Here is a 22,292-nt window from a genome sequence, read left to right on the forward strand (position 1 = left end):
GCAGCTAACAGAGATTTACACCAACCACTTATTCAAACTCTTCTTCAACCGTGTTAGATATAATCTTCTACTTTGCAAGAATTAAACAGCTAGTGCAAAGGTTAGACATAAAAAGAAGTTAAGATTGTGTGTAGGATGCAATCACAAAGTAATCTTTTTTTGGCAGCGATATGTACAGCGATGTGCTGTATTACACGTTGGCTTTATATTAATAGAAATAACAGACAAACATGTCTTTATCACTCAAGTGTGCTTGTCTGTACACTGAGGAGACATCCTTGGCACAAGCTTATCTCATCCATATATTTTTCTCATCTTTATAACAAAAAACATTGATCATGAAAACTCTTGTGTTGGCAATTTGCTGTCAAGAACAATCAATTGTGAAGGCCGTTTCTAATCTGCCCATAGACATGGTAATGTCATGCAATCTGTTTGAAATCAGCAAAAACAGGCAATGATCTTCTTAATACCTATATAGAGTATTTTTATAGATTATTCAGGCACATACTTAACAGGCAGCTGCTGGAAAAGTAGAGATACTGCTTGTGGGGCACTGGGACAAGGAAGGCCTAGATTGGATTTTCCATTGAATTTTTTAAATATTTGCTGGCATTACAATTTCTTATACCACTACCACCATTTTCTTCATTTATACTTTTAGATAGCACATCACATTCATAATAGTGTTAACAGTCCCTGGAACCTGACCAATTTTTATTTAAGGCTAGTGATCACATGAAGCCATTTATTATCACATAGTGTGGTTTTGGTGCAGTAAAAGCTTCTTTCTGGCAACTCGACCATACAGCTCATTTTCGTTGAAGTATCATCATATTGTGCCCCTTAAAACAAACACGTCATCTTTTTCCAGAGCAGCCTGTATTTCTCCTAATTTTACTTGTGGGGTTTATTTATATCCCAAACAATTCTTCTGGCAGTTGTGGCTGCAATCATTCTTAGTCTACCTGACCTTGACTTGGTATCAAGAGTTCCCCAAACTTTCTACTTTTTAGTAAGTGATTGAACAGTACTGACTGGCATATTCAAGGCTTTAGATATAATTTTATATCCCTTTCCATCTTTATAAAGTTCCATTACCTTGTTATGCAGTTCTTATGGCAGTTCTTTTATGCTTCCCATGGCTCAGTGCATCCACGTGAGAGCTAACAAGTGACTCATTGACTATTTGCAGACACTAATCGCAATGTAAAAAGCCACAGATGTGGAAAATTAACCTTTAATTGCCATTTTAACCTGTGTGTATCATCCTGTGTGTCGGTACCAAGGCCAAACATTCCAGGGTATGTAAACTTTTGGTCAAGGCCATTTGGTTGATTCCTGTTATCATTATGATTTAAAAAAGAGCCAAACAACTATGTGATAATAAATGGCTTCATATGATCACTACCCTTACATAAAATACATTTTTGGCATGATCATGATATACTGTAAATACCAAAATTTCATGATTTCTGCCAGGGTATGCAAACTTTTGAGCACAACTGTGTATATTATATACAGTTGTGTTCAAAATAATAGCAGTGTGTTGAAAAAAGTGAATAAAGCTCAAATTCCTTCTAATAGCTTTTATTTCCATACACACAAATGCATTGGGAACACTACACATTCTATTCCAAATCAAAACATGAAGAAAAATATATCAAATTTGTGTTGTTCCTCTAAAAAAATTGAAGAAAAGTGAATATTAGACTGTTCAAAAAAATAGCCGTGTTTGTATTCTTCTTTACAAACTCAAACATTCACTATATAAACTGAAAAATGTTTGAAGATTTTGCTTTCCTTTGAATCACTTAATTAATATTTAGTTGTATAACCACTGTTTTTGAGAACTGCTGTACATCTGTGTTGCATGGAGTCAACCAACTTCTGGCACCTGTGAACAGGTATTCCAGCCCAGGATGATTGGAATACATTCCACAGTTCTTCTCTATTTCTTGGTTTTACCTCAGAAACTGCATTTTTGATGTCACCCCACCAGGGGCGGACTGACAACTCATGGGGCCCCCAGGCAATAGGGGAACATGGGGCCCCTGTGTCCTTGCCCAAAGTCAAAAAAACCTATGAAAAAGGTACCAGGGGCATCTCATGGGGCCCCCTACTGACCCCAGGCCCTTGGGCAGTGCCTGAGTTTCCAAATGGTCAGTCCGCCACTGCACCCCACAAGTTTTCTATTGGATTAAGATCCGGGGATTGGGCTGGCCACTCCATAACGTCAATCTTGTTGGTCTGGAACCAAGATGTTGCACGTTTACTTGTGTGTTTGGGGTCATTGTCTTGTTGGAACACCCATTTCAAGGGCATTTCCTCTTCAGCATAAGGCAGCATGACCTCTTCAAGTATTCTGATGTATTCAAACTGATCCATGATCCCTGGTATGCGATAAATAGGCCCAACACCGTAGTATGAGAAACATCCCCATATCATGATGCTTGCGCAACCATGCTTCACTGTCTTCACAGTGTACTGTGGCTTGAATTCAGTGTTTGGGGGTCGTCTGACAAACTGTCTCTGGCCACTAGACCCAAAAAGAACAATCTTACTTTCAGACCACAAAATGTTGCGCCATTTCTCTTTAGGCCAGTCAATGGGCTCTTTGGCAAATTGTAACCTCTTCAGCACATCTTTTTTCCAACAGTGGGACTTTGCGGGGGCTTCTTGCAGATAGCTTGGCTTCACATAGGCGTCTTCTAATTGTAACAGTACTCACAGGTAACTTTAGACCTTCTTTGATCTTCCTGGAGCTGATTGTTGGCTGAGTCCTTGCCATTTTGGCTATTCTTCTATCCATTCGAATGGTAGTTTTTGCACTTTCTTCCACGTCTTTCAGGTTTTGGTTGCCATTTTAAAGCATTTGCGATAATTTTAGCTGATCAGCCTATCATTTTCTGCACTTCTTTATATGTTTTCCCCTCTCCAATCAACTTTTTAATCAAGGTACGCTGTTCTTCTGAACAATGTCTAGAAAGACAAATTTTCCTCAGAATTTCAGAGAGAAATGCACTGTAACCAGCATGTACAACATTTGCTGCCTTCCTTCCTTAAAAAAGGGCAATAATTGCCACCTGTTTTTCAAAGAATGAATGACCTCACTAATAGAACTCCACACTGCTATTATTTTGAACATGCCCCTTTCAATTAGTGATTCAATTACACAGAATCAGCAGCATGCATGTCATGACTGTTGGGTCTGTTGTATTTCTATTACTCTACTACACCTGCTAGTAAATTATTTGCCATGTAGAAATATCATTTCTACCAAAAACAGTGATTGATCAGGTTAGTGATGACTGACTGCTATTATTTTGAACACAACTGTATATCGTAAAATGATAAACATGAGTATGGTCATAAAGCATACGCCATATAGTCCATATGGTTCTACACCATATAGCCCTAAGCTGCTGTAGGTTTTGGGTGCTGTAACGATGACATGGATTACCTCATTGACATGACTTGTTCATTTATTTAAATTAAAACAATCATCACCTAAAAGTAGGTTTGAGAAATCTTAAAATCCATTTACCTAATGCGTTATGTAATGACTTTAATAAAGGAGCGCCAAAATGAATTTTTTCTTTGAAAAGGATACAGTATGTTAACTTTGTTGCGTTGACCTTGAATACCCAATCATGTGCAAGGGTTGTTACTAAACATAGGATGTTTGCTTGAACACAATTGGTTGATTAAAGTACCAATGAATATTCACTTTGCTAAGTGAACTGTATACAGTATATTCCTTTGTAAATCACCACCTCTGTACCCTCCTTTCTATGCTGCACTCCCGGAAAGAGGGAAAAAAATCTAAAAAAAAGTTTGAAATGCTTGTAAAATGTTTCTGAATTCTGAACTCTGGACAGATAAATTAATACACAAATGAATGCAGTTACACGTTCAGCAAAACATCATGAGATGTATTTTTGAATCCGCTAGTTCAGTACCTAAACCAGTCTCAAAATTGGAATCTCCTGTACAGCAGCACACAGCTTGGTAGATGAAAGGACAGCATTAGGGTTCAATCAAGTGGCATATGTGTGCATGTGCTGACAAAGAACATGCCAACAGTAAGGCTATGTTCACACCTATGCAGTTTGCATTTGGCCCGTTTCTGCAGTGTGTTTTGTGTTTTTGCACATGCGTTTTTGACGCATTTTTTAAGAAATTTGCGTTTTTTAATTTATTTTAATTTTGTTTCAGGTTGCTAGGCAGACTTAACGCGCAAAACATATCAAAAACGCACTACATGCTTTTTTTCAGCGTTTCCATTGAAGTCTATAGAACCAAAAAAGGGTCCATGACCCTTTCCAAAAAATGCACCGGGTGAAAACATGGAGATGTGAACGTGTCCCATAGGAAATCATGATAAATGGACTGTAGTGCATTTCTGCAAAACGCTGCGGAGAATGCTTAGGTGTGAACCTAGAGTAAGAGAGCAGATGATTATTTATTAATAATGTGCTGCCCCCTCGCTGTTCATAGTGTGAGGATAGAAAGGTGACTAGGAGTTGTGCTGCTTAAAGTGGAGCTCCACCCAAAAGAGGAAGTTCCGCTTTAAGCCTTTGTCCCCCGCTCCCCATTAAAGCGGAGTTCCACCCAAAAGGGGAAATTCCGCTTTAAAGATTGGTCCTCCGCTCCCCATTAAGGATTGGCATCTTTGGGGAGCGGGGGGGGGGAACAGGTACCTGATTTTTGCATGTACCCGCTCCCACTTCCACTGCGATCGCGTAGGCGATCGGACACGGAAGTTGTCCTCCTACCCTCCCTCCCGGAAGTCTTGTGGGACACGTGACAGGTCCCAGAAGACAACGGGGCCATTCAGGAAGTGCAGTGCTGCTCGCGCATGTGCAGTGGGCACACAGCTGTGAAGCTCCAAGCTGTCACAGCTGGGTGCCAACACTGAAGATGCTGGTGCCTGGAATACAGGACGGCCGGTGAAACGGGCTGCGGAGGGGGGCAACGCGGGATCGTGGGACAGGTGAGTGGCTGTTTTTTAAAAGTCAACAGTTACAGTTTTTGTAGCTGCTGACTTTTATTTTTTAACAGAGTGAGTGGAACTCTGCTTTAAGGACTGGCACCTTTGGGGCGAGTACCCAAATTTTACAGGTACCCGCTCCCACTTAGGCGATCTAAAGCAGAAATTGTCCTCCTTCCCCGTAGTCTTCTGGGACACGTGACAGGTCCAAGAAGACTACGGGGCCATTCAAAAGGCACAGTGGGCACCCGGCTGTGAAGCCATAAGCTGTCACAGCCGGGTACCCACACTAAAGATGCCAGTGCCAGAGAGAGAAGATGGCCGGTGAAACCAGTGGTGGTGAGGACACCACTGGCCCGAGGGACAGGTGAGTGTCTGTATTTTAAGAGTCAGCTGCTACAATTTTTGTAGCTGCTGACTTTTATTTTTTTTTTCCTTCAGATGGAACTCCGCTCTAACTACACTAAAGAAAAGTCAGGTCACTGGCCTAACTGTACTGTTATTTGGTAGGTGAGACTGCTTCAAACATGTAATTTAACTTTGTATTTATTTGTTTGTCTAGAGTTCAGCATTCAAATATAAATCTTGTTTCCTGATTTAACAGTAGACCATCTTGCATGGCAGAGCTGTATGTTTCCAGTTGCACAATACAATAATGACACGCAGAAGCTTTAAGTGGTGTCTTGGGAAGGGTTATGTCCAACACAACTGCAGTTTAATCTCTTTTCTTTACAGACAGACGGCAGAGCGGATCACTTTACAGACTCACCTCCAGCAGCTACTGGAAGCACAGCGATCCCTTCCAACATCCCCCAGGTATTATATTGCCTCCCATTTATTTCCTGCCAAAAGATTCAATAAAAAGGGAATCCAAACGCTACAGGAAGCAAAGATGATAACAGAAATAGGGAAACGCTGGTTTGCTTGACAGGAAACTTTCATTTCCTAGTTAGCAAGCTATATCAGAGATTGTCCGTGTGAAAGAAAAATAACATTTATGGAAAACATGTGAACGTGATATTGGAGGTTAAAGCTTTAATTAGGTAAATAGTAAAGCTGTAAGCAGATGCTTCCTTCATGTTTAACCTTTCACCTTTAAAAACCCCAATAAATGCAAAGAAACCAGTACAATCCAAAGTGCAATATCTCATTTTATATATGGTGTGGTCATTGGGAATGGGGAGAATTGGAGACAAATCCAGTGACAAGCCCATCTGAGGAATGTGATCAATAATGACCAGTGTTGTTAACCTACCAGAATGAAATTCACTGACACAGCACCCAAATTTGACTGGCACAGCCACATTTTTACTGGAATTTCTAAAAGTTACAAAAATTTTAAGTGCAAATTTCAGTATTTAAACTACAAATGAGTGCAATATGCTATTAGCAATTTGATTTAAAGTGTTACTAAACCCAGGACCCTGTATTCACTCTATCTGGTCTCCCACAGTACACAATACATGGAAATGCAATTATTTTAGTAAGTATAAACTGCTAAATACCTTTTCTCATCCGCAGTTAGAGCCATCTTGTGACTTCTATCAGTGTTCAGCAGACCACATGTTAAAGCTTGTAGGAGTTTTTTTTCTGCTCTAGGAGGATGCAGAACCCCTGACCTCTGTCTGGACAGTGCTGATTGGCCTGGTGCTGATCACATGCACTCTCCCAAGAAAAAAAAAAAACCTCTCGAGCAATACACATCAAACTGAGTATGTGCAGAGTGTTTCCGCACGATATGTCTTATCAGGAGATAAGAGGGGGGACACTGGAAGAAGGGGAGGATCAGAGAAGTCAGGATCAACAGCATTTTTATACAATGCAGAGGATTAACCCCATAGGTTCCACAGTGAGTATATCAAGCATACTTTACTGCATATACAGACTGATTTTACTGTTGTGGGTTTAAGGTAGATATTAAGGTAAAACACATATTTCTTATTTATTTTGATTTTAATTTATTAAGAGTGGGTTATTATAACCAATCAGCTTTTGTCACCTTTGGCCAACTGGAGAGATTTCCCTTTAAAGGATAAGTTCACTTTTGGGAACATGTTATATGTTCCACCTGTTTTTAGGGTGGCACATGTAACATGTACCCAATGCTGCAGCTGCTGCCCACTGCTCCCCCCTCCCTCTGACAGAAGTGCAGGGAGAATTTCCCCCTACTAACTGTCAGATTTGAAAGCTCCGCCCACAAGCCCGCATCAATTATTCACAGAGCTCTGTGAATTAATGCACTATAAGTCCTGACAGCCTTTGCGGCAGTCGGCTTGTAGTCCTCAATGAACTGCCATGGCACTGTGGAGCGACATGGTAGTTCATTGAATTTTCATGTCAGTATATGTGCTTGCTCCTGTACAGGCAAGCAGATATACTGACAGATCTGTTGACGATCTACTGATCACTGGTGCAATGCTTTACAGGCTCCTGCAGACAAAAATAATAAATGCAAATTTTTTAACCTGTAAAAAAATGTGCATTTATTATTTTTGTGCAAAAAGTGATCCTTTAATTTCTTTTCCATAGCCACCACAGAAAGTGAGGGGAAATCCCTGGTAGCCACCAGGACAACCAGAATTTATGTCCACAATTGTAAAGATTCACCTCTATTCCTGTTCTGGAATCTCATTTGCTTTTGGTGAAAGTGGTAAACAGGACAATGATAGAGGATACATCTCCCTAACTGCTGCACAGACAGAGAGAGATACTGCTTTGCATTTGCCCCCACAGAGAAAGAGATCACTTTGTCACCACAGAGAGAGAGACAAAGAGAGCACTTTGCATTTGCTTCCACAGAGAGGGACCACTTTGCCCCCATAGAGAGAGAGAGAGGCAGAGAGAGTGCTTGACCCCCACAGAGAGAGAGAGGTCTCTTTGCCCCCACATCAAGAGCCAAGAGAACCCCTTGGCCAATCTGCAGTGCCCAGCAAACAGACTGCTGCCCCCCATCAGTTCATGCAAATCTCTAACACTTCCCAGTAATGGCACAGGTGGCCTGCACACTGCCTTTCCAAAAAGCTCCAACACTTCCCTTTAGTGTAGCGAAGGTGGCCTGCACCCTCCTGCCTTCATACATAACTCCATCACTTTCCAGTGACACAGGTGGCCTGCGCCCTCCTGCCTTCATACAAAACTTCATCACTTTCCAGTGACACAGGTGGCCTGCGCCCTCCTGCCTTCATACAAAACTCCATCACTTTCCAGTGACACAGGTGGCCTGCGCCCTCCTGCCTTCATACAAAACTCCATCACTTTCCAGTGACAGGTGGCCTGCGCCCTCCTGCCTTCATCCAAAACTCCATCACTTTCAAGTGACACAGGTGGCCTGCGCCCTCCTGCCTTCATACAAAACTTCATCACTTTCCAGTGACACAGGTGGCCTGCGCCCTCCTGCCTTCATACAAAACTCCATCACTTTCCAGTGACACAGGTGGCCTGCGCCCTCCTGCCTTCATACAAAACTCCATCACTTTCCAGTGACACAGGTGGCCTTCGCCCTCCTGCCTTCATACAAAACTCCATCACTTTCCAGTGACACAGGTGACCTGCACCCTCCTGCCTTCATACAAAACTCCATCACTTTCCAGTGACACAGGTGGCCTTCACCCTCCTGCCATCTTGCCTCCATACAAAGCTCAATCACTTGCTTCCTAGTAATGACACAAGTGGCCTGAGTGGCCTGTACCTAGTACCAACCTGTGTGAACTGTCCATCACCGTCTCTCACCTCCTCTCCAGTCTGTCTGGGATCATCCTGCTGCCCACACACAAGGCTCCAACTCTGCTTCAGCTCCAGCTGCTTAGCTCCTGGCAGTTTATAGTGACTGCTCTGCGGCTGGCGGCAGTGAGAAATGCACCAATGTTGATTATTCATCATTGCTGGTGCCACCTCGCACTGTCACTCACAGCCTCCCCCAGGGTCCAGAAGTCCCAAACCCCACTGGCACCACTCGGAACACACACTCGGTAACTCAGATGGTCTCGTCTTGGGCAGCTCCGGAACTGCACATGTGCAGTTCCGAGACAAGCCATCACAGCCATTTTTTCACTGGCACATTTTATAAAAATACGGGCAGTTGGCAACACTGGTAATTACTATAATTTTGCAATATTGCTGCAGGTGTCCTTGTAGATTGGTAATGTGTGCTACTAAATATAAATATGTAAAATACATGATCTATTATTAAGAGAAGTGAGGGTTTAGAAAAAATAAACATGCATACTCACCTAGTAGAGTAGAGGTTTTAGAGGTGGCTTAATTTGTCCCCCGCCACCTCTAAGAACGAGAACTAAGCAATTGTAGACCACTGATCACTCAGTTCTCGATCTTTAGTGGGCAGAGAGCTGGTGACTGTAAGTCCCCGGCTCTCTGTTCTGCCCCTCCAGCACTCACTGGCCCTTCCTCTCCAGCACTCAGCGATCCTCTGACAGCCTGAGCCAACTGTTTATACAGGCATCTGGGTGGATACTGGCACTAAAGTTGGGATCCCTCCAGATTCTGGATCGGCTGAGTGACATCAGCCAACAGCGGACTTTAAAACAGGTTACAGTGGTGCAGAACAAAGTGCACTGTGACCTTCAAAGCTCTTTTGGCCTCACTTCTCTTTTAACTCAATTTCAAATCCCAACTCCAGGCTTTGCTAGACCCCCACTCTTTACCTTCCCTTCCCTGTCCCAGAAGTTCACAAATAATTTTTACAAAATCTCTTTACACATAATCCTGCAGTCTTTTGGCTAGTCACATGACATCAATTTTAATTTTCCAGCATGAACAGTGGGTGGTCTTTATTTCTGGACAGAGAACTCACGTAATGATGTATGTACCATTCTGTTCAAGTACTGTGAGCACAGGCCAGTGTGATAACACATCACTAGGCAGTGCGTTCATGATGGTCTGGATTGAAAGCAAGTGGGTTGGATGTTGCTGTTATCATTCAAACTGGAGGAGTTGGATTGCACAATGGTGAGCCTGGTAATATATTAACAAAGGCTGCCTTTTTTATTTTTAAACATAGTTGGATACTTATACTTAGATTTTATTACAAAACTGAAGTTGGGCTTTACATTATTAGAAAGTGCATGCCTATGGGAACAAAATATGTGATATTAAAAACAAACTGTAATGGTTAAATATAAAAGCTATAGACATTATAAAATTGATTGGATCATATGTCCTAAACTGCAGTTAATTAAAACAAAAAGATGTATAAGGAATGTAATAACAGTGTTAAAAGTCAGTCAACCTGGTATGTAAGTTGAAAAAAAAGCTAATATTATTCAATGAAATCTAAAAGGTTTTACAGGTATATAAACTTTTAAAAAAATCTTATAACATAGCCCTGCAAAAATACATTTGAAAATAGAATCACTAAGATCTGAAATACACATTTTTAGCTGTCTTTACAAAGTAGCTGTCAATGCCAGATAATATAGTGAAGTAATGCAGTCAATCACATTGGATATTGCTTGGAAGAGCAGGGACAGTTAAGTCTAACTCAGGTTGCATAACCTCAATGGAAGAGTTCGTAGACCACTGTCTATTTGTCAACTTGGTCAGATCTACAATTCCAATGTTAGATGTACAGCTGATAATGTACTGCTATGTAGTTTAAAGGATAAAAGAAGTGCAAAAAACTAGATCCAAGACAATGCAAACCAGTAAACCTGACTTCTGTTGCATAAAATTTATTGGAAAGTGTGCTAAGGGATGATATGCAATATAGACATTGGAGAATATTCTTACAATAGAGAATTACCATGCGTTCATGTAGGATAGATTATGTGTAATTGGCAATTAGAGATTTTATGAGACCATGGAAAACTGGATGTTGGATGTGAAAAATCTGGAATGAATTTGAATGCAAAAAGAGCTGGGTTACAAAAACTGGATTGAAAAAAAAAACTATAGAAGTTATGTACTGTATATGCACATATCCCAGATCATTGGAATATTTTATTTTTTCAAGGATTATATAAAGGGTTGGGACAATAAGCTACAGTCTATTAGGAGTTTTTTTTTTGTTTACATAGTGGTTCAAGCATGGAATTCATGCCACATGGAATACAAATGGCAAAGATTAGTTACAGAAAGGAGGTTTGATAGTTATAACTATCACTAAAAGATAGTGTGACTGTAGTACACTTCACTAGCAGAAAGACAGAAGTAACTAGACAAACGTCTACAAGACAATATCCCAGCCACTGGGCTTTTTTGAACACTGAACCCCAGGCAAAACTCCAGGTTAAACTTTTAGTATACATGCAAAAACCATCATATGGCTTACCTGATCCACTGCTTTCATCAATAGTGTCCAATGTATTCACAAACCCATTAATAGTTGCCCTAAGCCACCATTTCTTTTAGAAATGACCAATCATTACTGATCTCTTCCCTTGAACAGGGTATTCAGTTGTGTAACCACCTTCTGTTGTCCTTGCTATTTATGCTCATTGTTCATTATGTCAACTCAGTCTTGAACTGGTGGTTCTGGTCTGTGGTCTGTGGTTATATGGGTGGTGACAGAGCAGGAGAGAACTACCTATATGGTTGCCCACGCCACAGACTGCATTTCTAAGTGTTCATGGGAAATGTATTCCTGTGAAGTATGTCTCAAGTAGAAAGTGATGTAGGGCTTGCTTAAATCCATCCTCTTCGCCAAAGGAGATCCCTGGCATTTGCAGGAGCAACAAGTGGTTTCACAATGGATAAAATATCTTCTTTTGGGATAAAGAAGAAGGCAATATGAATATATTACATACAGTGCAGTTGCACATTGGGAGATGATGCTGGCAGGAAAAAGATGGCACAATCCCATAGTTTTATTTAAATATGTGCTTTGCTAAACCAAAAGTATTGGATAGTATAGTCTTGGCTTCTGGATTTCCTGAAGTGTTTATTATTATTTATTTATTTATTTATTTATTACAGGTATTTATATAGCACCGTCAATTTAGGCAGCATGTCACATATATTGTACATTCAAATCAGTCCCTTCCATCAAGGAGCTTACAATCTAAGGTCCCTAACTCACATTCATACATACACATACTAGGGATAATTTAGACAGGAGCCACTGAACCTACCAGCATGTCTTTCTATGTAAGAGGATACTGGAGTACCCGGAGGAAACCCATGCAGGCACAGGGAGAACATGCACAATCTGTGCAGATAGTGCTCTGGTTGGGATCTGAATCAACAACCTTAGTGCTGCTAGGTGGAAATGCTAACCACTTAGTCACTGTGCTGCCCCAAATAAAGGAGCATTACATAATATTGTCTATCTTTACTTTATACTGTAGGAAAATTATGCCTGTGTTGCTTCACAGGCTTAGCAGAATCGTCAGGAAAAAAAATCTCCCCACCATGGGGCAAAATTGGCAATGGTTGCCCAGACTAAAACATATAACATTTATGAGAGTCTGAACTCAACAGACATTTATTTTTACCTAGATAACCATGTAGACGTGTGTGTTGTTTTTCTTTGAAAATGGCAGACTTAATTTCTGGTAAGTAACTTGGTGTTGCTTGTGTGAGGGGAAACAGACCTCTGCTGTGATGGATTCAGATATTGATCTGTACTCAGTTTTTTTTTTACCTCATTCTTGAAGTTGTGAGGATTACGTGTACATTATCACAAGCTAGAGTTTCACATCTTGAAATGCACTTATATATCTTGTAATATAGGGACTGTTTGTTTAGCACGTTGAGCAAGGATTCCATAGCCTAATAGCACACCATTAAGTCAGTGAGACTGCTCATCAAATCTAGTCTTCCTAGTCTAACATGCAATAATGTAATTTAATAGTCAAGCTTGGGAAGGATCCTGCATCTGATTCATGTGAATTTCCTACCACATAAGGGATTTGGATGAAAGAATAAAACTCATCTACCAGTATGTAAACCAAATTCATGAACTTTTCAACAAGGTGCTAGAGAAAGAACATTGCGAATATGTTTCTAATATTCTATTTATTGTACTGAAATCTGGATTAGGATGATGCTGTATATAAACTATAATTCCAACAAAATATCAGTAGTAAAACAGTAATAAATAAACAATATACAGTATACATCATCATATTAAAAAGGGTTCATTTATTTATGTGTGTATGATTTCTCCCAGTTCAAAATCCTGATACTGTACAAATGAAATAGCATTTGCTTGGTAAAACAGAGCATTCACTGCTTAGTACAGGATAGACACAGACAAGAGAAGTTTGGGAAACAAAGAAAACTGTTGCCTCAAAGACTGAAAACTGAACGATCTTTGGTAGCTCAGTTCTCAGTCTTCAGTGAGCCGAGAGCCAGTGACTGTCAGTTACCATCTCTCTGTTCTGCCCCCACAGCATTCACTGGAGCTCCAGGCTGTGAAGGGAGTGAGAGTGACCAGCAGCCAGTCCAGGCATCTGAGGGGATCCCAACTTTAAATATGGGATCGATCCAGAGCCTGGACCAGCTGAGTGAGAAGAAAGTGCACTCCTGTGATTCATAGAAGGCCCTACTTCTCCTTTAATGCTGCTGGTTTTCTGAAAAAGTAGAAAAGCAAGGTTAGACCAACCAGGAAAAATGAAGGAGTTATTATACTACGAGGCAGATTTACTAAAACCAGAGGGTGCAAAATCTGGTGCAGCTCTGCATAGAAACCAATCAGATTCCAGGTTTAATTGTCAAAGGTTAATAGAACAAGCTGAAGTTAGAAGCTGACTGGCTACCATGCACAGCTGCACCAGCTTTTGCACACTCCAGTTTCAGTGAATCCCTCTCTATGGCTAGCTAGACTGAATAAAATTAAACTGTCCATGTATTAAATTGTGCTGGTCAACACAAAGAATGTACAGTATATGCTATTATGACAATACAGAAACTTGTTTCAGTAGTTATCAGTCTGTTTTCAGTTACCATGCTTACACGATAATTTGGCCAAGAGGACAAACACAACCATCTGTATAATAAGCCATGCTTCAGGGTGTTTTTTCTTTTCACAGTTCACCGTCTTCTCCAGCATCTGGCAGCCTTCAGAAGAAGACCCAGGAATCAGAAGATATGGCACAGAAAAACAAATTGAATGGTATTTATGAAAGCTATCAGTCTCTTGGTGCATCGATTCCCAACAGGCTCAGGTGTAGAACCCTTGATGAAGAGTCTGATAAGATTCTAAGGCAGCTATTGGGAAAAGACTTAGTAGACAATGTCTCTAGTCCTGAAAAGCTCTCACTGGAATTCCAAGATGGGATGGCAAATCGTAGTGGGAAACGAATGCCACTGGAGAAAAGAGAGTTTAAGTTGGCTCGCCTAAGGCAGATTATGCAGAGGTCTCTCAGTGAATCTGACACAGACTCCAATAACTCAGAGGATCAGAAGAATACACCAGTTAGGAAAATTGACAAACCAAGACCACAGCCTATAGTAGAAAGTGTGGAAAATTCTGAAACTCTTCAGATGATGATTAAAAAACATACACAGTCAAACACCGCAGGAAGGAGGTTTGTTTTGGGACTCAAATCCAAGTCTGTGGATGGCCATAGTCCATCTCCAACATCAGAAAGTAGTGATCCAGACTATGAACCTCAATACCAATCAGGGAGCATACTTCAGTCTTCAGAATCTGCACTTTCTTCATCTTCGACCGGTTCCTCAGCACAGAAGACAACAAGTCCAAAAAGTGCTTTAAAATCTCCATCCTCTAAACGTAGGACTTCCCAAAACCTTAAACTCAGGGTGACTTTTGAAGACCCTGTTGTTCAGATAGAACAGACTGAGATAGATAATGAGACTAAAGATAAAGATGGTGGAAAGACTTCTCCAAAAGCTTCAACTAATGGTGAAATAGGGGAGCAGCAGAAAAGGACATTTGGTGCTTTCCGATCTATTATGGAAACTTTTAGCAACAACCAGAATAACAACAATAACTCTCAATCTGTGAACAATGTCAAAGCACCTTCATCATCGTCGTCATCATCATCATCATCACTGTCCTTTTCCTCATTAGGCAGAAAGTCAACAGATACAAAGACATCACCTGCAAATGGTGGAAAAGGAAAGAACAAAACTGTAAGTGAAAAGTACTGTTCCTTCCATAACAAGAGATACAAGCCAGTATTTACTTAAATTTTGTGACCTCAGTCATTGGGGTTTATTTATTTCAAGTAATATATTGCTGATTACCAGTCCTTAGATATGGTGGCTTTTTTCTCATTATTTCCACCTGGTGATTATGCCAGTTACACACTCCATGTCCTAGGGTGACAACTCTCATTCATCATAGGACAGATAAGTCGGGCTAACTCCCCCTCCTCTCTTCTCCATAGATGTTCTGTAGTCTATGGAGACAGATGGAAGCAACTTAAATGATAATTGTGCTGCTCAAGCAGAGAGCACAGGAAATTAGCTCACCAGATTTCAAGCAGGACCGACAATTTTTTTGTGAAATTTTCAAACAGATATGACAAAACACTTCAATGGTATTATTTATGGACCAAAAGGAAAAAACATTCAAAGAAATGATAGAAGTGAGGGTGTACATTACTTTAAAAAGTCGAGGCTGTTCTCTTAGAAGATGTTCACTTAGCTTACTGATTAAAGTGAAGCTTTGTTCACTTCAGTCATTCAGTCACATTTAAAAAAACATTTTTTTTACATTTTTTCTTGCACATGATAGCGTAATAAAGCTGTATACAGTTTCACCAATCTCTAAGCTAAGAAAATATTCACTTTAAGTAAATGGTCTCTACCCGTTCAAACCTAGAGAGTCTAGTAAATCAGCTGCAGCGAGGGCAGAACTTCAGTGAGTGCAGAGGATGTAAGTGTCACAGGGTTCTTGAGGTCATGGTGCCCATAGGAGCTACTCCTTTTTTACCAACTGTATTTTCACATTACATTCACTACAGAACAAAACAGTATTTTACTGTTTGAACTTTTTGTAGGCATAATAATTATAAATTATTTATAAATTATTTTTTAAAAATAGATTACATGAAAAATATATACCTAAAAAAACGGTAAATCCATTGTAAACAGATAAAAAAACACAATGCATCTTTTTATAAAAGTGCTGAGTCACACCATCGGGTATTTTTATGTCATATAAAAGGATTTAAATTTTTTACTAAAACCCTTTATCAGGTACTTACTGCTAAAGGAGTGGAAAGCACTGTCATTTTTTTTAAATATGAAATTTTATGTATTTGGTTTTTTTGAGTGACATTATTTAGATATTTTGTTTACAGATTTATTATCTACATTTTATGTTATCATGTGAGGGTATATTATTATTTAGACTATCCCATATGGATAACTGACAGCTGCATGCATAGTTATAATATATTTCTTCTGCTCTTTTGTTTACAGTTAGCTGTCAGACAGCGTATTTCATGTCTGCCAATGTGCTGCACATGTGCTAGCTGAACTTAAAGGTCTGGTTAACATTTACTGAATTATTATAGACTTATAGACTATAGTAAGTAAGTTCAAGTTAAGTAAAGTTCAAAGATTGTGTGTATAACATATATATATATATATATATATATATATATATATAGTATATACTCTATATACAGTCATGTGACAAATTAAAGACGCCCTTAGAAATTGTTGACTTTTACAATAGGCAAACATTACGGATAAAGATGGTATACTTGAATAATAATTTGCCTTTTTAATCACTTATTCAGTAAAAATATCAATTGTAATGGTGTTCTGTGAAAAAAGTGAATTCAAATAAGAACCTCCTTAGTATCAAATGCTGATATTGACCTCTGTAGCTGAAATTACTTCTTGTAGGCATTTTGTATAACTACCCGTTAGTCTCTGACACTGACTGCTAAATTCCTTCAGTTGCAAGATGTTTGTTGGTTTCCTAACATGAACTGCCCATTTCACCCCCCCCCCCCTGCAAAATTTCAATAGGATTTAAATCAAGGCTTTGCCTAAAGCAGTCCATTACCCTCTATGTCTTCTTTTCAAACCTTTTCTTGGTGGAGTTTCCAGCGTGGTTCAAATTATTACTAAAGACTAATTTCCAGTTCAACTCCAACTTTTGAACAAATGGCCCCATATTCTTATCAATCACACTTTGATAAGATTCAGAATGTATAGTTGACTTGATGACTGGAATCTGCTAAGGCCCTGAAGCAGCAAAGCAACCCTAAACCACTGCATTTCTATCAGCATTTTCATAGTTGTCATCAGGTTCTCCTGAAATACTATCTTTGTTTTTTTCCAAACATTTCTATTGTTACTGTAACATAACAACTCTGTCTTTGATTGATCAGTTTTCAGCACTTAGTTCCAGGAGGCCTGGTACTTGTCTATATGTTCAATGATAAAGTTCTTTTTGGAAAGCAAAGGCTTTTTCTTAGCACACCTCTCATGCAGATTGAATTGGTGCAATCTCTTTCTGTAGATGCATCCAACTGTTTAAAGAGTAACCAGAACAGTCACAATGAAATTTTGGGGTGCTTGAAAACTTCTTTTTTTAGCAACAACCAGCTGTGGGGTTGAATTTGCACAGTTGGCTTGTCCTGGTCACAAATTAGCAGTTGTTTGAAATCTATTCTAACTCCCTTGCCAGACCTATAGGGATCCACAACGTTCTTTCTGAAGGGACTTAGAGAGCTCTATTGGTCTTTTGTATGATGACACCACACATGTCAGTAACAGAACCCCAGACCCTGGATGTCTAAGATTTAAATAAAACAGATTTCATCTGCATAGTCCCTTAGGATGTTGTAATTGTTGGCACTTAATGTGGAACAACAGATTCTTATTTCATGGATTTGAAATGGTGGTAAATGTAAGGGTGTACTTACCTTTGCTTCAACATATAAAACTGCATTTTACTTCTTTTAGATCATGAAAGTAATGCACCGTTTAAAATTTTAGTGTAATTTTAGAACTAATATTTGCCTGTTGAAATGTTAAAAATGTCAACAATTTACATGGGCTGTACTTACATTTTTTATATGGCTGTGTGTGTATATTATATATATATATATATATATATATATATATATAATGTATATTGAGGCACTGGCTGACAGCATCTTTTTTTACATCTTCATTATAATAGCAGTATAGTTATTTTTGACAATCCAATATAAAACAACATTTTTAAAATCTCCTTTCATGTTGTGCATTCTGCCTATCTGCTGGTCATCTCTTTCCACAACTTCCTAGATTCTTCTCTGCTGTTTACTTTTAATTTCTAAAGACTACATGTCCCATGGTACTTTGTTGCCTGCAAGTGGTGATTCCTGATCTGACTCCACTCTCTGAAACTCTTCCTCCCAGCACCTCTATAGTTCAAAAGGCAGGCTCTGTGAATTCTGTAACACAGCAGTGCCATACAGTATATAGTGAATACGTGTCACAGAATTCAAGGAAGTAAATGTGTGGGGATCTTCACAAAGTAGGTTTACAAACTTCAAGATTATTCAGATTAATAGGAGTAGGCTAGAAATAATTGAAATACAATGTGGAAATGTACTGTATATATGAATATACATTCTGACCTTAGATATGCTTTAATGTGGACACACAAAATATTGATTTGATTTAGGTTTTTATTCTGTTTAACCACGTTGTACGTAGTTATTTGATCAATAAAAACTATTAATTTAATACTTTTAAAGGCATCCTCACCTTATATCAGTCTTTCACAAGTGCTTTACAAAGTGCACTACAAAGCCCCTGCACCCAGGCTGCCTCAAACTGCAGAACAATGCACACCTCATATCCAAGACAACAGAACACTTCACATTGTAGAACATAACACCCAGCACTATTATTGAACGACTACACACTCTTCGCAATGCAAACTACTTCATGCCTCACGCTGCATAGCATCACATCCGGCACAACTCAAACTGCAGAACAATACATTCGTTACACTGCAGGACACTGCAACCGTCATGTCTCAAACTGCAGAACACTGCACCTTGGATTTCGTAAACCACAGAACACTGCACACAGCACCCAGATTACAGACACAAATTATTATTATTATTATTATACAGGATTTATATAGCGCCAACAGTTTGCTCAGCACTTTACAATATAACGGGAGACAATACAGCAACAATACAGTTCAATACAAGAGGGATAGGAGGTCCCTGCTCCTTGGAGCTTACAAATTTTATTCAACCTTTTCAGCTGTAGGCAGATGCACTTTCTTTTCTTTGTTGCTTTCGGTAGGGCATAGGCATGTCATTTTCAGGATAGTAGTTTCCTGGACACACTACATGCTGCATTCATCATTTAAAAGTCCTAAAATGTATAAATAAGTTCATACTTCTACTCTGCTTTACTCTCACTTGTGTCCAATGTGTGGAACCCTTTACCACTCTTTCAAGACACAACAAGGAGGAAAAGAACCACATTCCTTTCTCAATGAAATGAAAGATGTGGCAATGCAAAGCTTGAGGTGTAAGGTGACCACCTTAGTTGCCATTACTTTTAAATTTCAAGCCAAAGCTTGGTTTTTTTTGGTAGAGAAGGTTATGGTTAAAACCCCGCTGTGTCCCATCAGGCAGGTTTCCATCACTTCCTATCCCAGAGACACAACTGAAATAAGAATATATCTCTTGAAAGTAAAGGAAAATCCCATTAGACAGTTGTCATTGAAACAGATGCCCCCTTTGGAAGATCCCCCCTTACATCCTGTCCCTGTCATAACTGTAAAGTTCTGTGCTTCCCACCACTTTCTGTATTATTAACAATGGTCATCAGGGTGATTAGAGAGGGTTGTTCTCCCCAGGGGGGCACAGACAATAAAACTTGACATGGGTTTTTGCACATTCTCACTGTTCAAAACAACAAAAAAGTTTTGATTTATTATTTAGTTTAAGGCAGCCCTGACCACAAACTTTTTTACCTTGTCACTTACCAACTCTGGCACCAAGGTGTAGGTAAAAAAAGTTGGCTTTAGACATAATATCTTAGTGAAACATAGCCAGGCTAGTTTAAAACCAATTTTCTTTTAGTTCAAATATTTACAAACACATTACACAAGCTTCCTTGGATTACAATGAGCAAGGGAATATGACCTTCCTAGAAAGAAGTTTGCTATTAGAGATCTCATCAGTTTAATTTGGGGCCAGGCCTATTTTGTGAAGATTTTAGTTTAGAAATGTTGGTAAGTATTGTACATGCAATGAAACTGTGCACTGTCTTTTACATATTTCATTTGTGATCCAAGTACATAGAAAGCATGTTTTTCTTTATGTATGCATTGTATTGTAAGCATGCTGCATGCTGCACGTACTGATTTTTATATTACAATTCCCTAGGAATCTTGTGTCTGCTGTGCCAAACTTTCCTCTAGTGCATTGCTTGAAGATCTTCTTCCTAATCATGCATGGTATGTGGGGGTGCTGTTGATTATAGAAGTTTCCTTTCTCTTCTCTATGCTATTTTGCACATTTATCTGCATGCTCTTTTGAAATCATCCTGCAAGCAGGAATATAAATCAAGTAGGAAAGCCAAAGCAAGTTTGTCCATTGCAATTAGCAGTGCACATCTTTAAGACTGCCTTGCTGACAGGCCTAGCAATGTAGATTTGGCTATGCTGCTTTGCCTCATATAAAAAGAGAAGACCATGTCATAAATCCATCTTGCGGCATACTACATCTTGGCATGACTCTCGGTCTCTGCACAGCAAGAGTCATATAACAGATGATGTGAATGGAAACTACATTTCCTGTCATGTGTGGGAAAGTCACCTCCAGAATTCTCAAACCTGGATAGTGCAAGCGCAGGATAGATTATGGTGGACGGGAGCTTGTAAAATTCTGTTTACATTTACAATGTGTCAGTAGTGAATTTGTATTCTACTGAAGGTTGGGGAAGGAAGGTGTTACATTCATTACATTCTTCGCTTTAGCTCCAGACTTGTCTTTCATGACACTTTGTACATCTCAGCATTCGTATTTCTTATGGTAGGATAGGCAAGAACTGCTATTTTTTGTATACTACTCTTTTGTAATATGACATTTTAGGTGCCATTCAGCTGCAGGCATCTCAGATTGGGGCTATTAGTGTTAGGGTGGTTGCATTTACTTTTATCTGTTCAGCAAAGGTGGTTTGTTCCCAAGCAGGGGGTAGTTGCTGAACAACTGTACAGAGATAATACAGGTGTCCCTCCAATTCTGGGCTCTGTTTGTTAATGTCAGAGACAGGCTTTGCAGCGACACATACTCCCCCGTCTGCTAGCACTTTCAGACTATGCACAAATCCCAAATTTAGGCCACCCGTGACTTACTCCTGGATTAAAAGGTTGTTGTGGACCAGTGCAGTGCAAGGATCCCACCCACTCTTTCCCTGGCCAGACTCCAGAGCCATCAAAGCAAGGCAATTTGGACTCTTGCCAAAGGCTTTTTTCCTCTGGAGCCATTTACCACACGAATTGTCCCAACCTTGGTGGCAAGTATATACATTCTAGACCATATACCAGGCTTTCTATGGTGTGTATGGCAATATATTGTTTATTTTATATATTCAGAACATGTTTTTCCTTTTTTCATGTGTTTTTAGCTAAAATAAACATACATTACTATACATCATCTCCTGCTTCAGGACAATAAAGTAAGGAAAAGGCCTTGCATACTACAGCATACACCCATGCAAGGGCCATGTTTGCCCTAATGGCGATGCACAGGTGTTCCATGCATCCCCTTGCAGGCATTCAAATTGGGAGCAGCAGCTGTGTCCATGCAGCCACTGCGTCCCAATTGACATGAACTGGACTGCCTGTGCGGGGATGCATGAAACACCTGTGCAGGAAACCATGGCCCTCGCACGGGAGTACGCTGTATTACACTCATGTCAATGAGGCTTCAGGTAGAATAGATCTACTAAAGAATTAGAGCATGTTTACTTTTCAAAGTGAATTTTCACTTAGGTTTGTAAATGAGGTAAAGCTAGGTGAAAGTTCATGTTAAAAAGAGTACACAATCGTGTACAAGAAAAAAAAAACAGGTGTTCTGTGCATACATTATTGGATGATTAAAGTCAATACATCTTCACCCGATTCACTAAGTTATGTGAAAATTGACACTGTAAAGTGAACACCCTATACTCCTGTAGTAAATCAGCCCTATCGGTTCTGTCCTTGAGATTATATGGATAATATTAGTACAATTACTATAGTTATCATATTATAAAATAGTAACACTAAGCAAATTATTTCTTGCTTTTCCAAAAATACTTTTAAGGACAATGTACAGCAGTTAGTCACAAAAGTCAAAGTTTACAAAAGTTTTCCTTCCCTCACTGGATTTGTTGGTGTTTTTGACATCTAATA

At 39.5% G+C, this 22,292-nt stretch overlaps 1 protein-coding gene across 6 annotated transcripts in view; it reads left to right on the top strand.

The window, feature by feature from the left end:
* Positions 1 to 22,292, top strand: part of SNCAIP (synuclein alpha interacting protein) — a 349,013-nt gene that overhangs the window by 303,932 nt on the left and 22,789 nt on the right. For 4 of the 6 annotated variants that reach the window (XM_089674440.1, XM_089674517.1, XM_089674596.1 and 1 more), the window contains 3 exons: positions 5,729 to 5,809; positions 13,981 to 15,046; positions 20,281 to 20,351. In XM_089674440.1, the coding sequence (XP_089530566.1) occupies positions 5,729 to 5,809; positions 13,981 to 15,046; positions 20,281 to 20,351 (1,218 nt within the window). Of the gene's footprint in view, positions 1 to 5,728; positions 5,810 to 13,980; positions 15,047 to 16,342; positions 16,408 to 20,280; positions 20,352 to 22,292 lie in introns of all 6 variants that reach the window. The other 2 variants (XM_089674735.1, XM_089674749.1) reach the window with 2 other exon arrangements.

Source organism: Staurois parvus, unplaced genomic scaffold, assembly GCF_062004578.1.
Source record: "Staurois parvus isolate SC_StPar_1 unplaced genomic scaffold, SC_StPar_1.0 ptg000004l, whole genome shotgun sequence".
Lineage (NCBI taxonomy): Eukaryota > Metazoa > Chordata > Amphibia > Anura > Ranidae > Staurois > Staurois parvus.